The 14,568-nt window shown below is 40.4% G+C and overlaps 1 protein-coding gene across 4 annotated transcripts in view; it reads left to right on the top strand.

Moving 5' to 3' along the window:
* ATP2C1 (ATPase secretory pathway Ca2+ transporting 1) overlaps positions 1–14,568 on the top strand; it is a 63,638-nt gene that overhangs the window by 26,296 nt on the left and 22,774 nt on the right. For all 4 annotated transcript variants that reach the window (XM_079947197.1, XM_079947200.1, XM_079947198.1 and 1 more), the window contains 7 exons: positions 1,004–1,114; positions 3,434–3,550; positions 5,492–5,581; positions 8,619–8,654; positions 10,693–10,754; positions 11,806–11,914; positions 13,850–14,005. In XM_079947197.1, the coding sequence (XP_079803323.1) occupies positions 1,004–1,114; positions 3,434–3,550; positions 5,492–5,581; positions 8,619–8,654; positions 10,693–10,754; positions 11,806–11,914; positions 13,850–14,005 (681 nt within the window). The remainder of the gene's footprint in view (positions 1–1,003; positions 1,115–3,433; positions 3,551–5,491; positions 5,582–8,618; positions 8,655–10,692; positions 10,755–11,805; positions 11,915–13,849; positions 14,006–14,568) is intronic.

The raw sequence follows: 14,568 nt of genomic DNA on the forward strand, positions 1-14,568 counted from the left end.
GTGCTAAAATTAGTTTAAAATATAACTGTATTGTTTTTACTGAAACATGCTTGTTGATTTTTATTTTCAAAAAGACTCACAGAGTTCTCTAAACATAAGAGGCACTTTTTCTCAACTGCCATTATTATTTACCCATTTCTCACGCTTGCAGCAGGCAAACATTTTAATGCAGTTCATGCTTATGCAGCACATCCTTCATTAGTATGAGCTGTTGTTGTTTACAGGTTTGTGAGCCTTCAGTACGCTCTGCTTTCCTGAGCTGTCTGTTATTTAGCAAATGTCTGAAGGGTAATTAGGCATGTAAAAAACAACAACACTATAGGGTCTGGGTAGCTTTTGTTTTATAGTCACATTCCCAGTGTGTCCTGGTGCATTTCTTAGTACCACGTTCCTCTCTGCTGTTAAGTGATGCCATTTCTGTATGTAGTGCAAATAGAATACACTTTTGCAGTAAGAATTTGTGCTGTGTCAAATCACCTTGCAACACCCTGAAGTTACTATTGTTTCAATGCTTTGTTTTTATTTATATGGATATTTTATTTCCTATTGTGTTGCTTTATTTCGTATGTGAGCCTGTAAGAGAGCTTGGGGTTGTGGGGGTGGAGAAGAGAGTGCATTGCACAGGAGTGTCCAGTGAGCTGTCATGAATGCTTCTCCTTGTCTAGTCATTAAGATAATGAGCAAAAGGATTATGTATACATATAATCATTACGATCCTTTAATTAGGACAGTCACTACTTTCTAATGATGTAGGAATGACTACCTAGAATGTAAGTTTAATTTGTTGTACAGCTTGCCCTAAATATTCTCATTTTGAACGTACATTCTGAAAAGTTACACAATAGCTAAGGGTTATTTAATTTTGATAAAGCACTGAAACTGTTACTACTTAAATGGACATATTCATGCAAGTGGCAGTAGTTTTGTTTTATTTTACTTTGTAAGTTATTGGCATGAGAAGGAATGCACAATCTGGTGATATGTATAGCTTCTTGTTTTTTAGGTTGCACGTTTTCAACAACTGCCTAATGATGAAACTGAAATAATGATTCCTGTTCTGACTTCCAAAAAAGCAAGTGAATTACCAGTCAATGAGGTTGCAAGCATTCTTCAGGTAAGTAAATACTATTAATGTTTAAATAAGAATATAAATGTTTTTTTTAAAATTCAGTATTTAAGTTGAAATGTCTATCCAGTTGAATAGTGAAGAGATATTACTAATATACTGAACGATGCCCCAAATTAGTCATACTCAAAGTAGACCTGTTTGCCTACACTGAATACGATTTAGTTGGATATTGACTACTGCTTTTTGACTTGCACACAGTGCTTTGACATGCTGGAGTTACGCTGAACAATTGCATGTTAGTTTTATTGATTAACAGTGATCTACATTGCTTTTAAATTAAGCATCTGATTATATGAAAATGCTATAAGCATGCTCAGTTGGTGGTTCTGTGGAAAATGTTTTAGGATGACTTTTTCTAAGTAGAATTGCTCAACATTAGTTTTAAGTGGACTAAATAGCAAAATATTTAGTTAATTATTTTTCTTGCTGATCTAAAAACTAGGATTATTAAGTTTCTGAAGTATTACCAAACAGGTTTTGGCCTATAAAGACTTAAATGGCTCATGACCGCAATTCCTCAAGGACTGCCTCTCTCTGTATGAACCAACCAGGACCTTGCAATCATCATCTGAGGCCCTTCTTCATGTGCCTCCTACACAAGAGGTCTGGAGGCTGGCAATACGAGGGTGGCCTTTTCTGCAGTGGCTCCCCATTTGTGGAATGTTCTTGGCAAGGAGGCTTGCTAGCAACTGCATTACACATATTTAGGCACCGGGGAAAACATTTCTCTCCAACCAGGCCTTTGGCTGTTTAACATTCTTTGGCGTTTTAAATGTTTTTCTTGGAGTGGGGTTATTGGTTTGTTCATGTTCTATTATGCATTTTGTGTTCTCATTTTGTATTTTTGTGTTGTGAACCAATCAACGTAATCTAGAACTTTAAAAGAAACTTATTATTGTCTTTTGCCAAGGTGCATATTTAAATGTATGGCTTTCAAAACTTTCTAACATAATATTGCTGCTTGGAAGCATGAATGATTTAAATAAGGGTACTGTATTCAAATGACCAGATAGTATTTTCTGTACATCACAGCTGTCAGTCTGCTGTCTTGGCAGATTATATCAATGTATTTGTGGTAGAATTTTAATATCAGACAGATTCTCAGGACATGTCCACTTATACAGTGGTGCCCCGCAAGACGAACGCCTCGCAAGACGGAAAACCCGCTAGACGAAAGGGTTTTCTGTTTTGGAGGCGCTTCGCAAAATGAATTTCCCTATGGGCTTGCTTCGCAAGACAAAAATGTCTTGCGAGTTACTGCGGGTTTTTTTCCCTCCCCCCCCTTTTCCTAAGCCCTAAGCCGCTTGTCAGCTGATCCGCTGATAAGCCGCTTATCAGCTGATCCGCTAAAAGCCGCTAAACCGCTAATAGCGCTAATTCGCTAAGCTGTCAATGGGCTTGCTTCGCAAGACAAAAAAACCGCTATACGAAGAGCCTCACGGAACGGATTAATTTCGTCTTGTGAGGCACCACTGTATTTTGGTATTCTCAAATGTGCATCATATATTGGAGCAGCTAGAGGAAATGCTGACCTGTTACTCAGTATTGAAGGAAAGCCATTTATCTGTTTCAAAATCCCTCTTTGCAACCTCCAGAATATCCTTGTAATGTAATGTTTTTAAAAACTTAAGGAGACTTAACATGGATATTAGAACTGTAGACAGCAGAACAGTAAAAGGAAAGGAAAAAACCCCAGTAAAATGCAGCAGTAAAGTAAAACCAGATTTAAGCAAGATTTTAGAAATCCTGGAAGCTGGGGGAAGGGGAGAGAGTTCTTCACCTAGAACTGAAAGGACATGGGAACTGCTACTAGATGAACATATTTGGAGATGGCATTCCAAAAGTGGGACACTACAACTGGGGAGATTATTTCCAGTAGCCTCTTGCCTAACCTCCAGAGTGGACATATCTGGATTAGGGGCCTCCAAAGGTGACCTTAACATATGAGCAGGTTTATATGAGGGATGATGATCCTTCAAGTCTGTATCTGGGTCTAGGAACTTAATAATAGGAGGAAGTTTTCGATTTTTTTATCTCTACCTAGGGGAGAAAAAACCCTCAACACTTCAGGAATGCAGCAGTCATTTGCCCTTGTGATAGAACTCCTGCTTAGTCATTCAAATTCTTAAATATTACAGCTATGAAATTAGATTCGGTAAACAACCTTTTAACCAGGAATGTGACATAAGAATAAGAGACTTGACTGCTATAATATTTCAGCTTTTGATTGCAATGGAATGAAATCTTGGCTTTGCTTGAGAAATAAAATGATTAAAATGCATATAAGTATACATATTCTCATAGGCTGACCTTCAGAATGGCTTGAAAAACTGTGAGGTTTGTCATAGACGGGCCTTCCATGGATGGAATGAGTTTGATATTGGTGAAGATGAACCACTATGGAAAAAATACATTTCTCAGGTGAGCCTTTCTTCTTCTTTCTGAGGGCTTTAAAAAAAGATTTTTGAGATTTAGATTTTAGATCTATCAGTTCAAAAGATGTTGATAGAGCCTTTAGCCATTGTGGTATTATCCTGCTGGTCCCAGTTCAAGAGCGGTAGTGTGATTTCTTACCCTTGAGCAGTAGAAGGAGGAATTAGACACACTTGTAGGTAGGGGAAATGGCTGCTCGCCCTCTCCACATTTGTAAGAGGACAGTCATCATTGCTTTCAAATATAGAGGTGCATACAATCAGTAAAGAGACGACTTCACTAGCTATTTTCAGCTCTTGTGCAAAGTGTCAGCTTGGTAGGGGAGTGTCATAAGCGATTTCTTCAAGCTCTGTCTTGTGATGAGTTTCAGCTCTCGAGTGAGGTCCCTCTTTGCAAGCGAGGCAAAGACAAGTGAGGACCCCGTATGCTTAGGGTAGCAGGGATGGTGTAGGGACCCGCCACTCATTTGATGCCACTAGCATTGTCTTGTAGGTATTCATGCCACTTGTACAACTGCTTTCCAGGCAGGGCTTTAAATAACAGTAGCCTTGGTAGTTATGAACAGGGACTTAATTTCCCCGGAAATAATACATTATGTTTCACTGTTGGAAAAGTGTAATATTCCTTGATTTAAAGGGCCTAGGGGAGGAAGAGGAATGAATGTCACTCAGCAAGAGCTGGCCCACCCATGAGGCAAGGTGAGGAGACTGCCTCAGACGGCAGGATACACAGGGGCAGCAGATCTGGCCTCCCAAGGAATGCATCACTCGCTGCTGCTGTTGTGCAGTGGGTGATGCACAGCAGCAGCTGCACCCCGCTCTCTGAAGGGTACATCTACCATCTCCTCAGCAGCCCCACTTCCTATGCAGCCTCTACAGCGGCCTCTTGGTGAATAGGAAGTCCTGCTGCTCTCCTTTTACCCTTGTTACCAATGTAGTTCTTAACTCACCCCCTTTTCCCCCAGTTAGGGGATGGGGGCTCCAATTTGTAGTTTGCTGAGGGTACCAAAATGTCTTGGGCTAGTCTTGCATTCAGCCGAAGCACAACAATTGGACTTATACAAGCAATAAGTCAAAAGGTGTCGAACTGTCTGATTCATATTTTGAAAAATAATCTGAAGCTTACACACACACACTTTTCTATGAAACCAATTCCCCGGTTTTTAAAGTTTCTTCAGATTATTAATTATTTAATAATTTAATAATAATTTAATTAAATAATATTTAATAATAACCCCATTAGTTTGAACTTTAGTCAGAAGAGTTTGTTGGGAGTGAAATTGGCAGATATGTTCTCCATTTGAATATTTTCTGTGACGTTTTGGGATTTTAAAAAATATTGAAATACAATTAATGGGCATGTCCTAACTGACAGCTGTTTGTGCCATCTGCTATGGACATTCACACAAGGCACTATGCAGTGCACATCACATTGAATGCTTTTTTTACTTGCCACTTCCTCCCCACCCACCGGCCTTTCAAAAGATTATGAAGGTCTGGATGGGAAGTCTCATGCTGTTCCTGTTCTTGCTATTTTCCTGTTCAATCTTTGTTTAAATGAATGCTTACACTAGGAGGAGGATTCCAACTCTAAATTTATAAATCGAAACTCTGATTTTATTAAATTTGTTGAATGTAGTATTTTTTCTTCGGATAGTGGTTTAACTGTTTTGAGGTTTTAACATTGTTTAAAGCCTCTCATCTTTGTAGTAATAAAGGAAGTCTTTTAAAACTTGGGCATCTTTCAACCTATATAAAAGTTTGTACTTGCACCTCTTATGGACCTCCTCCCTTTTAAGACATTAGGGCCCAGTATCCCATGACTGTAGCTTGGTACAGAATACACAGAATTTACCAGTTTGCCAAAAGGAGCTCTGTTATCAGTTATTTCAGCACACTTCTGAAAAAAATGTTTTCTTTTTCTTCGCAGTTTAAAAATCCCCTTATTATGCTTCTCCTGGCTTCTGCAGTCTTCAGTGTTTTAATGCATCAGTTTGATGATGCTGTCAGTATCACTGTGGTAAGTAAAATCCTAAGATTCCCCCCCCCCTTTATTATTATATGCTGGATATTTATTCAGTCTTGGGCTTCCAGTCAGTTACCCGGTGAGGAGTAGAAACCAGCCAAGTGTCTTAGATGCTTTGCAGTAATACTTAATAATCTATTTCCTTTTCAGTTCCTTATTTGTTTCATATGAATGGGAGCCTGTGAGGCATTTGCCACACCCAAGCCCTTTTGCCTTTCCCACACAATGACCCCAAACTATTCCTCACAGTGTACTTCTCTTTTTACAAACACTAGTCTGTGTTGTTGGATTGAAAAATCCACCTCCTCATCCCTCTCCATACTTAGAGACCAGATGGAAATTTGTTCAGTGCTATATATTTGGTTACTTTGAAAAATATGTTTTATCTCCCTGTTGTGTACCAGCTGGCATACATGATGTAGACTTCTTCCTCCTTCTTAAGCTAAAAAAAGAATGTAGTAAAAATGGGTATTGTAGCTACTAATTGACCAGCTGCTACAATTTAGAGTGGGGTGGATCACCTTGGTTGGGACACCAGTTGGTGGGGTTATATGTCATGGTGCTGTCCTGACTTTGGAATACACTTCTCAACAAGATAAACTGGTGTCAATATTGCAATATTTTCGGTGCTGCGTTAAGATCTTCCTATTCACCATTCATTCAAGGTAGCATTTTAATGGGAGCTGTGTTTTTCTTGCTGTTTTTCAGTTTTGTGTGTTTAAAGGTAAAGTTAAAGGGACCCCTGACCATTAGGTCCAGTCATGGCCGACTCTGGGGTTGCGGCGCTCATCTCGCTTTATTGGCTGAGGGAGCCGGTATACAGCTTCTGGGTCATGTGGCCAGCATGACTAAGCCGCTTCTGGCAAACCAGAGCAGCGCACGGAAACGCCAAATATATAAATTGAACACAAGCACGTGCACGTAGTGCTTGAAACACTATTTGTGTGTTTAGTCTGCCTTTTATTTTGTTTGTTAGTTTTTGGAATTTACTACCACAAAAGGGATGTGGGTGGCGCTGTGGATTAAACCACAGAGCCTAGGGCTTTCCAATCAGAAGGTCGGTGGTTCAAATCCCTGTGACGGGGTGAGCTCCCATTGCTTGGTCCCTGCTCCTGCCAACCTAGCAGTTCGAAAGCACATCAAAGTGCAGTTAGATAAATAGGTACCGCTCCAGCGGGAATGTCAATGGCATTTCCGTGTGCTGCTCTGGTTTGCCAGAAGCGGCTTAGTCATGCTGGCCACATGACCCAGAAGCTCCCTCGGCCAATAAAGTGAGATGAGCGTCCTTTTACTTTTACCACAAAATTAGTAGTGATGGGCCATCAGCATGGGTGGCTTTAAAAGATTAGGCATATTCATGGAGGATAAGGATGTCTTAACTCCAGTAGCAGTATGTCTCTGAACACCAAGTGCTGGAGATTCTGAGTAGGGAGAATGCTGTTGCTCTCATGTCCTGCTTGTGGACTACTTGTGGCCATCTGGTTGGCCACAGGTACTAGATATGTCTTTAGTCTGAACCAGTAGATCTCATCTTGTGGTTGGGGTTTTTACCCTCCTTTTGTATTTCTAAATTTCGTGACTAGTTCTGGCCATACTTCTGTACATCACCCTGAAATCTCCTTAATAAATATTTTAAATAAATAAATAAGGGGGATTCTTCATGGTGCCCTAGTGGTAACTTTATGTTTTCCCCTCCCAGCAATATTTGCATTGTTTTTAATGGGCTGCATGCCAAGCAACAGGCTGAAAACAATGTGTACGTTATTTATTGTTCTCTTCTTTCTTCTAGAAACATAGCTGATGGTTCTGTATAAGGCCAAGGCAATTTAAGGCACCTTTTAATTACATGGTTTCCTATTAAACAGGAAGACATGTAACGGCAGTTTTAATATACCGTAGTTTAAATCGAGGCTAGAATACATGGCTGAAACATAATTTGCCTGGTCAGGATGATGATTCAGCTCACATCCTAGAATTACTGGCACTGGGAGATGCCCGTGGAGTATAGCTTCATAAGAATGGATAAATGTTACAAAGCAGAAAGAAATGCAGACTAGAAGGCTTTGAATGTCAAGATGAACTGATTTTCACTTGCTTTTTTGTGCTTTTTTGTGCTAAAAGTCTGAAGTGACATTTGTAACTACTCTTTATACTGTCTGGTTCTAATCCTGGATTATTAAAATACCTTTACAGCGCTAATCTTTTTAAACCTAAAAGTTAAGCATGGATTGCCTAGCCGAAAACGCAGTCCGTACCATTGATCCTTTCAGTAGAGAGGCTCAATTCCTAAATGTTAAGTACGTATTCTTCAGAGCAATGCAGAAACATTGGCAGTACAAAGGGGGGGATGTATATGACTATAGAGTTTCTTTGAGTAGTTTTTGCTGCTGCCTAAATGGAACTGTTGGAAACCATGCTTCGATGTTTAAAGCAGCCTGTTGCTGCCTTGCTCATGGAGTTAGCAGTGGGGGACGGGCAAATAACCAGGCTTTTGATTCTTAGAATAATATGCGAAATCATTAAGGCTTAATTGACTTGACTTCGTGAGCTGACGATAAATAAAATAACATCTAGACTCTTGGAAGCAGAGAGGGTATTAACCTGCCCAAAAGTCACTTATGTAGTTGAATGTAGGAAAATAAAAACTGAACAAAAAAGATGCCTGGTGTGTGACAACGCAGTCTGAAAGATTCCAATGCTAATTTATTAGACATTCAATAATTTCATGACATTGTCATACACAGTGGTTTGCTTGCCTGTCACACATTAAAACTTGACTTAGAAGTCTGGCATGGAAATGGTGGTGGAGCAGGGCGGGGCTCTTCCTACTCCCCAGGCAGGTTTGTTTTTATCTCCCAGAACCTTAGTAAGAAAAAAGAAATGATTGAAAGCTATTGCCTGTGTTCGTCGTTCCTTAATTCAGTCTTAAATAGTATATTGTACCTGATTCAAGTAGCATGTAATCTGCATGTTTGATTTAAATGTTGACAAGGCAGTTTGTTTTAGTAAACATTTTTCTTTATCCATACAGGCAATACTTATTGTTGTTACGGTTGCCTTTGTTCAGGTAAGATGTTTTTCATTCACTTTACCCAAGAGCCATTTTTGTAGAAAAGCTGTATTTATTACACTTAAAGCAATTTACAGTGGTGCCTCGCAAGACGAAATTAATCCGTTCTGCGAGTCTCTTCGTCTTGCGGTTTTTTCGTCTTACGAAGCACGGCTATTAGCGGTTTAGCGGCTATTAGCGGCTTAGCGGCTTTAAGAAAAAGGAAACAAACTCGCAAGAACTCGTAAGACGTTTCGTCTTGCGAAGCAAGCCCATAGGGAAATTCGTCTTGCGAAGCACCTCAAAAAACGGAAAACTCTTTCGTGTAGCGAGTTTTTCGTCTTGCGAGGCATTCGTCTTGCGGGGCACCACTGTAAAAGCATTTAGGCTAGGTTTTTTTCCTCAGACATGGGTGGGAAACCTCCTGCCTATGTTGTAATTAGGCCCAGCTTGGGTCCACTTTGGCCTGGAAGGTATTGCCCACAAACCACATCCATCTGACGTCCTATGTGGGCTCCCAGTTGTTCCTTTGAAAGCTGGGCTCTTTATCAGCCCCGCTGGGATTGCTGAAAACTTCCTAGTGCAGCTGAGGGGACCGGAGGAAGCAGCCCAGATTAAAAGTACTTCCTCCAAAAGGAACCTTTCCTTCTCTCTACTGAGGAAAGATACAGTTTAGAGGAAGCACCTCCGCAGAGGGAAAAAATGCTCTATTTTAAAATTAGGATGTTGGCTCATTGACAGGAGGGCAGTTCAACCCACCTGTCAATTTGACTCTTGCTGCAAACTAGCTCTCAACTTTCAAGCCTCCAATGGGAAACAGAAAAATATCACATCAGTAGTTAGGATTCAACAAGTTAGGTTCCCCCCACCCCTTTTTAATATTAATATGAGTATTATACAGGTAGTATGTATTTATATAGAATGTAAACATGCCATAGAGGGAAGGGGGAGCCCAGGGAGCAAGTCTGTACAGTGGTACCTCAAGTTACATACGCTTCAGATTACAGACTCCGCTAACCCAGAAATAGTACCTTGGGTTAAGAACTTTGCTTAAGGATGAGAACAGAAATCACGCGCCAGTGGCGTGGCGGCAGTGGGAGGCCCCATTAGCTAAAGTGGTGCTTCAGGATAAGAACAGTTTCAGGTCAAGAACAGATCTCCAGAACGAATTAAGTTCATAACCAGAGGTACCACTGTGTTTTAAAAAAGACACAACAGTAATGCTACACCGTGGAAAGAGATAGCTCCTCCTTTTTTGTGGGGGGAGCTCCTCAATGTGTGACCCAACCAGGAACATGTTTGGACCCATAGTTTGAGAAGCACTGATTTAGGTACATATGTCCGAGAGTGGCATTGATGCTGTAAGCCAGATAGTTTGCTGGATATCCTAATGCCTGCCACCCCATAATTAATAAATTTAGGAAGAAGCTATCAATCGGTTTCAGAAAAAAGTGTGATGGATTCTTGGAGTTTAATCAGTTCACTTTCATGTGCCATGAGCTTTCATAAGGAGCAGCTTATTCATTATGCACTAGACATTGCCTGTAACAACTTCTATGGAAATGTAAAGAATAGGCTCTTGGAAACATGTTACAGATGTGCTAAGAGACAGACTGTATTTTTTGTAGTTGAGCAATGTTTTGTTCTTTTCACTGGAGAAGAGTGTAACATCGCAAATCATTGTAGACTTTCCCATACGATGGGGCAATCCAATTGGTGGATTACTTCAGTATGTTATGGTTTGCTCTATGGAGCTATTGCAGTGCTGAAGTGTTTCCAGGTAGCAGTTCTTTTGGAATCTAGTCAAGAGAGGAGTGAATAGCAGACAGACTTGATATAGTGCATATGCAGTGAAAATGATTACCAGCGGACCCCATGAAAGGGAGGGTGGAAGTCTGAGAATTCGAAGAATTCTATATCTTTGGAATTTATTTTTATTTTTTGTGTGAATGTAAAACTAAATTGTAAAACCAATAATTTTTTAAATAAAAAATATAGGATTGATATAGTGCGGTTTGAGAACTATTTTAATTTTCTTCTTCTTGTGCACCTCCAGGAATACCGTTCTGAAAAATCTCTAGAAGAGCTGAGTAAACTTGTACCTCCAGAATGTCACTGGTATGGACAAGCTTATTTTTAGACTTTACCCTAAGTGAATAACCTTCAGTATCACTAATCTGACGTGGCTGAAGATGCCTTTATGATTTCACGTGATGCCAAATGATTGTATCTACGTAGCTAGTTTCTTTCTTTAAGCTTTTGATAAGATTGTCAAATAGAACTGCTTAGCTGAAGATCATGTTCACATGAAGGATGATATAAAAAATCTTAAATAAGTAATAGATAATGTTTCAGTAAATAGCTGGGATTCAGTCATCTGTTTCTGTGTCACTGAGGGGATGGTGGATGCAGATACTAGAAACCGTATAAGAGCTTGCCTTTTGGAAAGGAAAATTACCATGTGTGCTGAAAACAGCAAAAACACAGCCTGTTTTTATTGGGGATGGGGTTTGGTATATTTATAGTGTATTGCTGTTTAGTTTTTTTTATTTAATATTTTACATTTCCTTGTGTGCCTGTGAGCTGAGAAGCACCTCATAAATATTTTATATAAAGAAGTACTGCAAGACCTTCAAAGAGAAATGGGGCTTTTTGAGGTTTTCTTATTCATATGTAAATGACTTCTTGGATCATGGCTATTAATTTACACTATTAACTGCATATATATTTTTACTGAGTAGTGTTCTGTAAGTCTCCTCCCCACATTTGGCTTCATGCCTCTAGTTGGTATAGCAGATTTAATTAAAACTCTGAAGATGGTATCTTTTTAGGAAAACGGAAATTGGCCTCACATAACTGTGTAAAAAGGTAGCATGCTAGAGTGTAATTTCAAGACTCAGAATTGAAAACACCACTTCCAAAAGAACTTTATTAAAGGTACAGTACTTACATTGGCATTTTGCTTTCCCCCATGCTAATATAGAACTGCCACCTTCAGTTTGACTTGAAATGGAAAAAATGACATCTAAAGGGAGAAAGTTCTTTGAACATAGCGGATCAAGCATATTTTATCCAATTAGATCTGCAAGGGCTAGCTGAAGATTATAGTTCTTTGTGATGTGATGCAGTGGTCTTCATTAGTTATTGTAACATATTTCATTCTCTACAGTGTTCGAGAAGGCAGGGTGGAGCATACACTTGCAAGAGACTTGGTTCCAGGTGATACTGTCTGCCTGTCAGTGGGAGACAGAGTTCCTGCTGACCTGCGACTGTTTGAGGTGCGTAGTCATCAATCACACACTAAACTGTAGTTTTGGATTCTGGGATCTAGCAGGTATGTATTAAAAGGTAAAGGTACCCCTGCCCGTACGGGCCAGTCTTGACAGACTCTAGGGTTGTGCGCTCATCTCACTCTAGAGGCCGGGAGCCAGCGCTGTCCGCAGACACTTCCGGGTCACGTGGCCAGCGTGATGAAGCTGCTCCGGCGAACCGGCACCAGAGCAGCACACGGAACGCCGTTTACCTTCCCGCTATAAAGCGGTACCTATTTATCTACTTGCACTTAATTGTGCTTTTGAACTGCTAGGTGGGCAGGAGCTGGGACCGAACGACGGGAGCTCACCCCGCCGCAGGGATTCGAACCGCCGACCATGCGATTGGCAAGTTCTAGGCGCTGAGGTTTTACCCACAGCACCACCCGCGTTCCTGATATGTATTAATCTTAGACATTTAATAATATAGATTCACACGCTAACTTTGCCGAACAATAATGTGGGCCTAGAGGAAGATCTGATTTCACATTACATCTTATCACTGGAGTTTTTGTGAAATAATACCATAAGGCAAAAGGGCTAACTTGTGAGCAGGTTATATGCCCTCTTGTAACTGACTGTAATATATTTCATCCACTAGTGCAAAGGCCACCTGACATGTCAACAGGAGCAAGTTGGCACGACATAAATGTCATACTTTGTATGACTAACCAGAGACCACAAGATGGTTATCTATTTAGGATTTTAGAAAATATAACTGAAGGGGGTAGCCAGTTGTACTAGCTATAACTATGAATGAGGAAATATGCTGAATTCCAAGTACACTACTAAATTTGGTGGCTGTGGACACTCTGCCCTGTCTGAAATATGCAATAATGCTAATTCAAAGATTTCCAAGCAGCTTTTCTTAATTTCGAACAATTCCATCATGTTAATGGGCTGACTCATCATGAATTTGGTATCAGCAATATATTGTTGCTTATTCACCCCTGAAAATGTGAAATAATAGGAGAGGTGAGGTTTTTTTCCTGAAGCAACAGAGTATCCTATATGATTCATGCACATTATTCTACCCACCTATAGGTTCATTTATGTCCCTGAAGCTGTAGGTAAGGAATTGGGAACCTCCATGTGTCTCTCCATGTGTTGTCGGAATCCAATTCCCCTCAGTCCTAGCCAGCATGGCCAATGGTCAGGGGTGATGAGAGTTTTAGTCCCAACAACATATGGAGGGCCACAGGTTCCCCATAACTTCTGTAGGGAAACTGCTGGCTCCCAGGCTATGGCACATCACTGGCCCACAGCCTCTCCTCCATGATTCCTCTGTGCTGCCCCTGGACCGAGAACAAGGAAAATGTTCCCCAATGGGAGTTGTCATCTCAAGGCATGTCAAGTGTAGCTCTTTATTTGTGTGGTATGGCTGAATTCTAAATATATAATTGAGCATGGAATATAAAGCATACTATATAAAGCCAATTCTGTATTTCGAAAATGCAACTTAAAGTAGTCAAATGTATAGTCCAGAGGCAGTTGTATAAACATAGGCCATGGATCCTCTGGGCACTCCAAGTAGGGGCTACTTTCTTCAAACAGTTAACCCCATGCTGCGTTGTAAGCTGTTTTTGAAACTCTGTATTTTCAAAAGCAGTGTAATTACTGTTTGTGTTCAGTCTGTAACATGCACAGACTCCTAAAATGAAAGTTCAATAGCGTCTCAAAATACTAAGCATGTCCACTAATATTTCAGAACCACCTTTCCAACCTGGGGTTCTCAGATGTTTTAGTGCTACAACTCTTCATCATCCTTGATTATGACTGGCTGGGGATGATGATGAGGGTTGTAACAGAACAAACCTTTGGGGACCCAAGGTTGGAGAAGGCAGCATTAGAAAATGGAAAATAAAATATAACTGTTTTATCATATCTATTTTTCCCTCAAAGGCCGTGGATCTGTCTATTGACGAATCTAGTCTGACAGGGGAGACAACTCCTTCCTCAAAATGCACGTCTCCTCAGTCAGCTGCTACGAATGGAGACCTCACTTCAAGGAGCAATATTGCTTTCATGGGAACACTTGTTCGATGTGGAAAGGCAAAGGTATTCCTCATACAAGAATACTAAATGTATGCATTTGTAAAAGTTAGGTTGACTGTAAAGGCTACTGATTTGCTACAATTCAGGATATATTTTATTTATACATACATACATACATTTACACACACACAGACACCCCTTAGTAGAGTATAATTATTATTATTATTATTATTATTATTATTATTATTATTTATACCCTGCCCATCTGGCTGGGTTTCCCCAGCCACTCTGGGCGGCTTCCAACTGAATATTAAAAACAATACAGCATTAGACATTAAAAACTTCCCTAAAGAGAGCTACCTTCAGTCGTCTTTTAAAAGTAAAATAGTTGTTTATTGCCTTGACATCTGCTGGGAGGGTGTTCCACAGGGCGGGCGCTACTAGCGAGAAGGCCCTCTGCCTGGTTCCCTGTAACCTCACTTCTCGCAATGAGGGAACCACCAGAAGGCCCTCGGCGCTGGATCTCAGTGTCCGGGCTGAACGATGGGGGTGGAGTACTATCTGAAATGCTATGGTAATATAGCCTTGGGAAAATGTATTGGTATTAGGGAGGTGCGAACATGCCT

This window comes from Podarcis cretensis (genome assembly GCF_951804945.1).
Source record: "Podarcis cretensis genome assembly, chromosome: 12".
Lineage (NCBI taxonomy): Eukaryota > Metazoa > Chordata > Lepidosauria > Squamata > Lacertidae > Podarcis > Podarcis cretensis.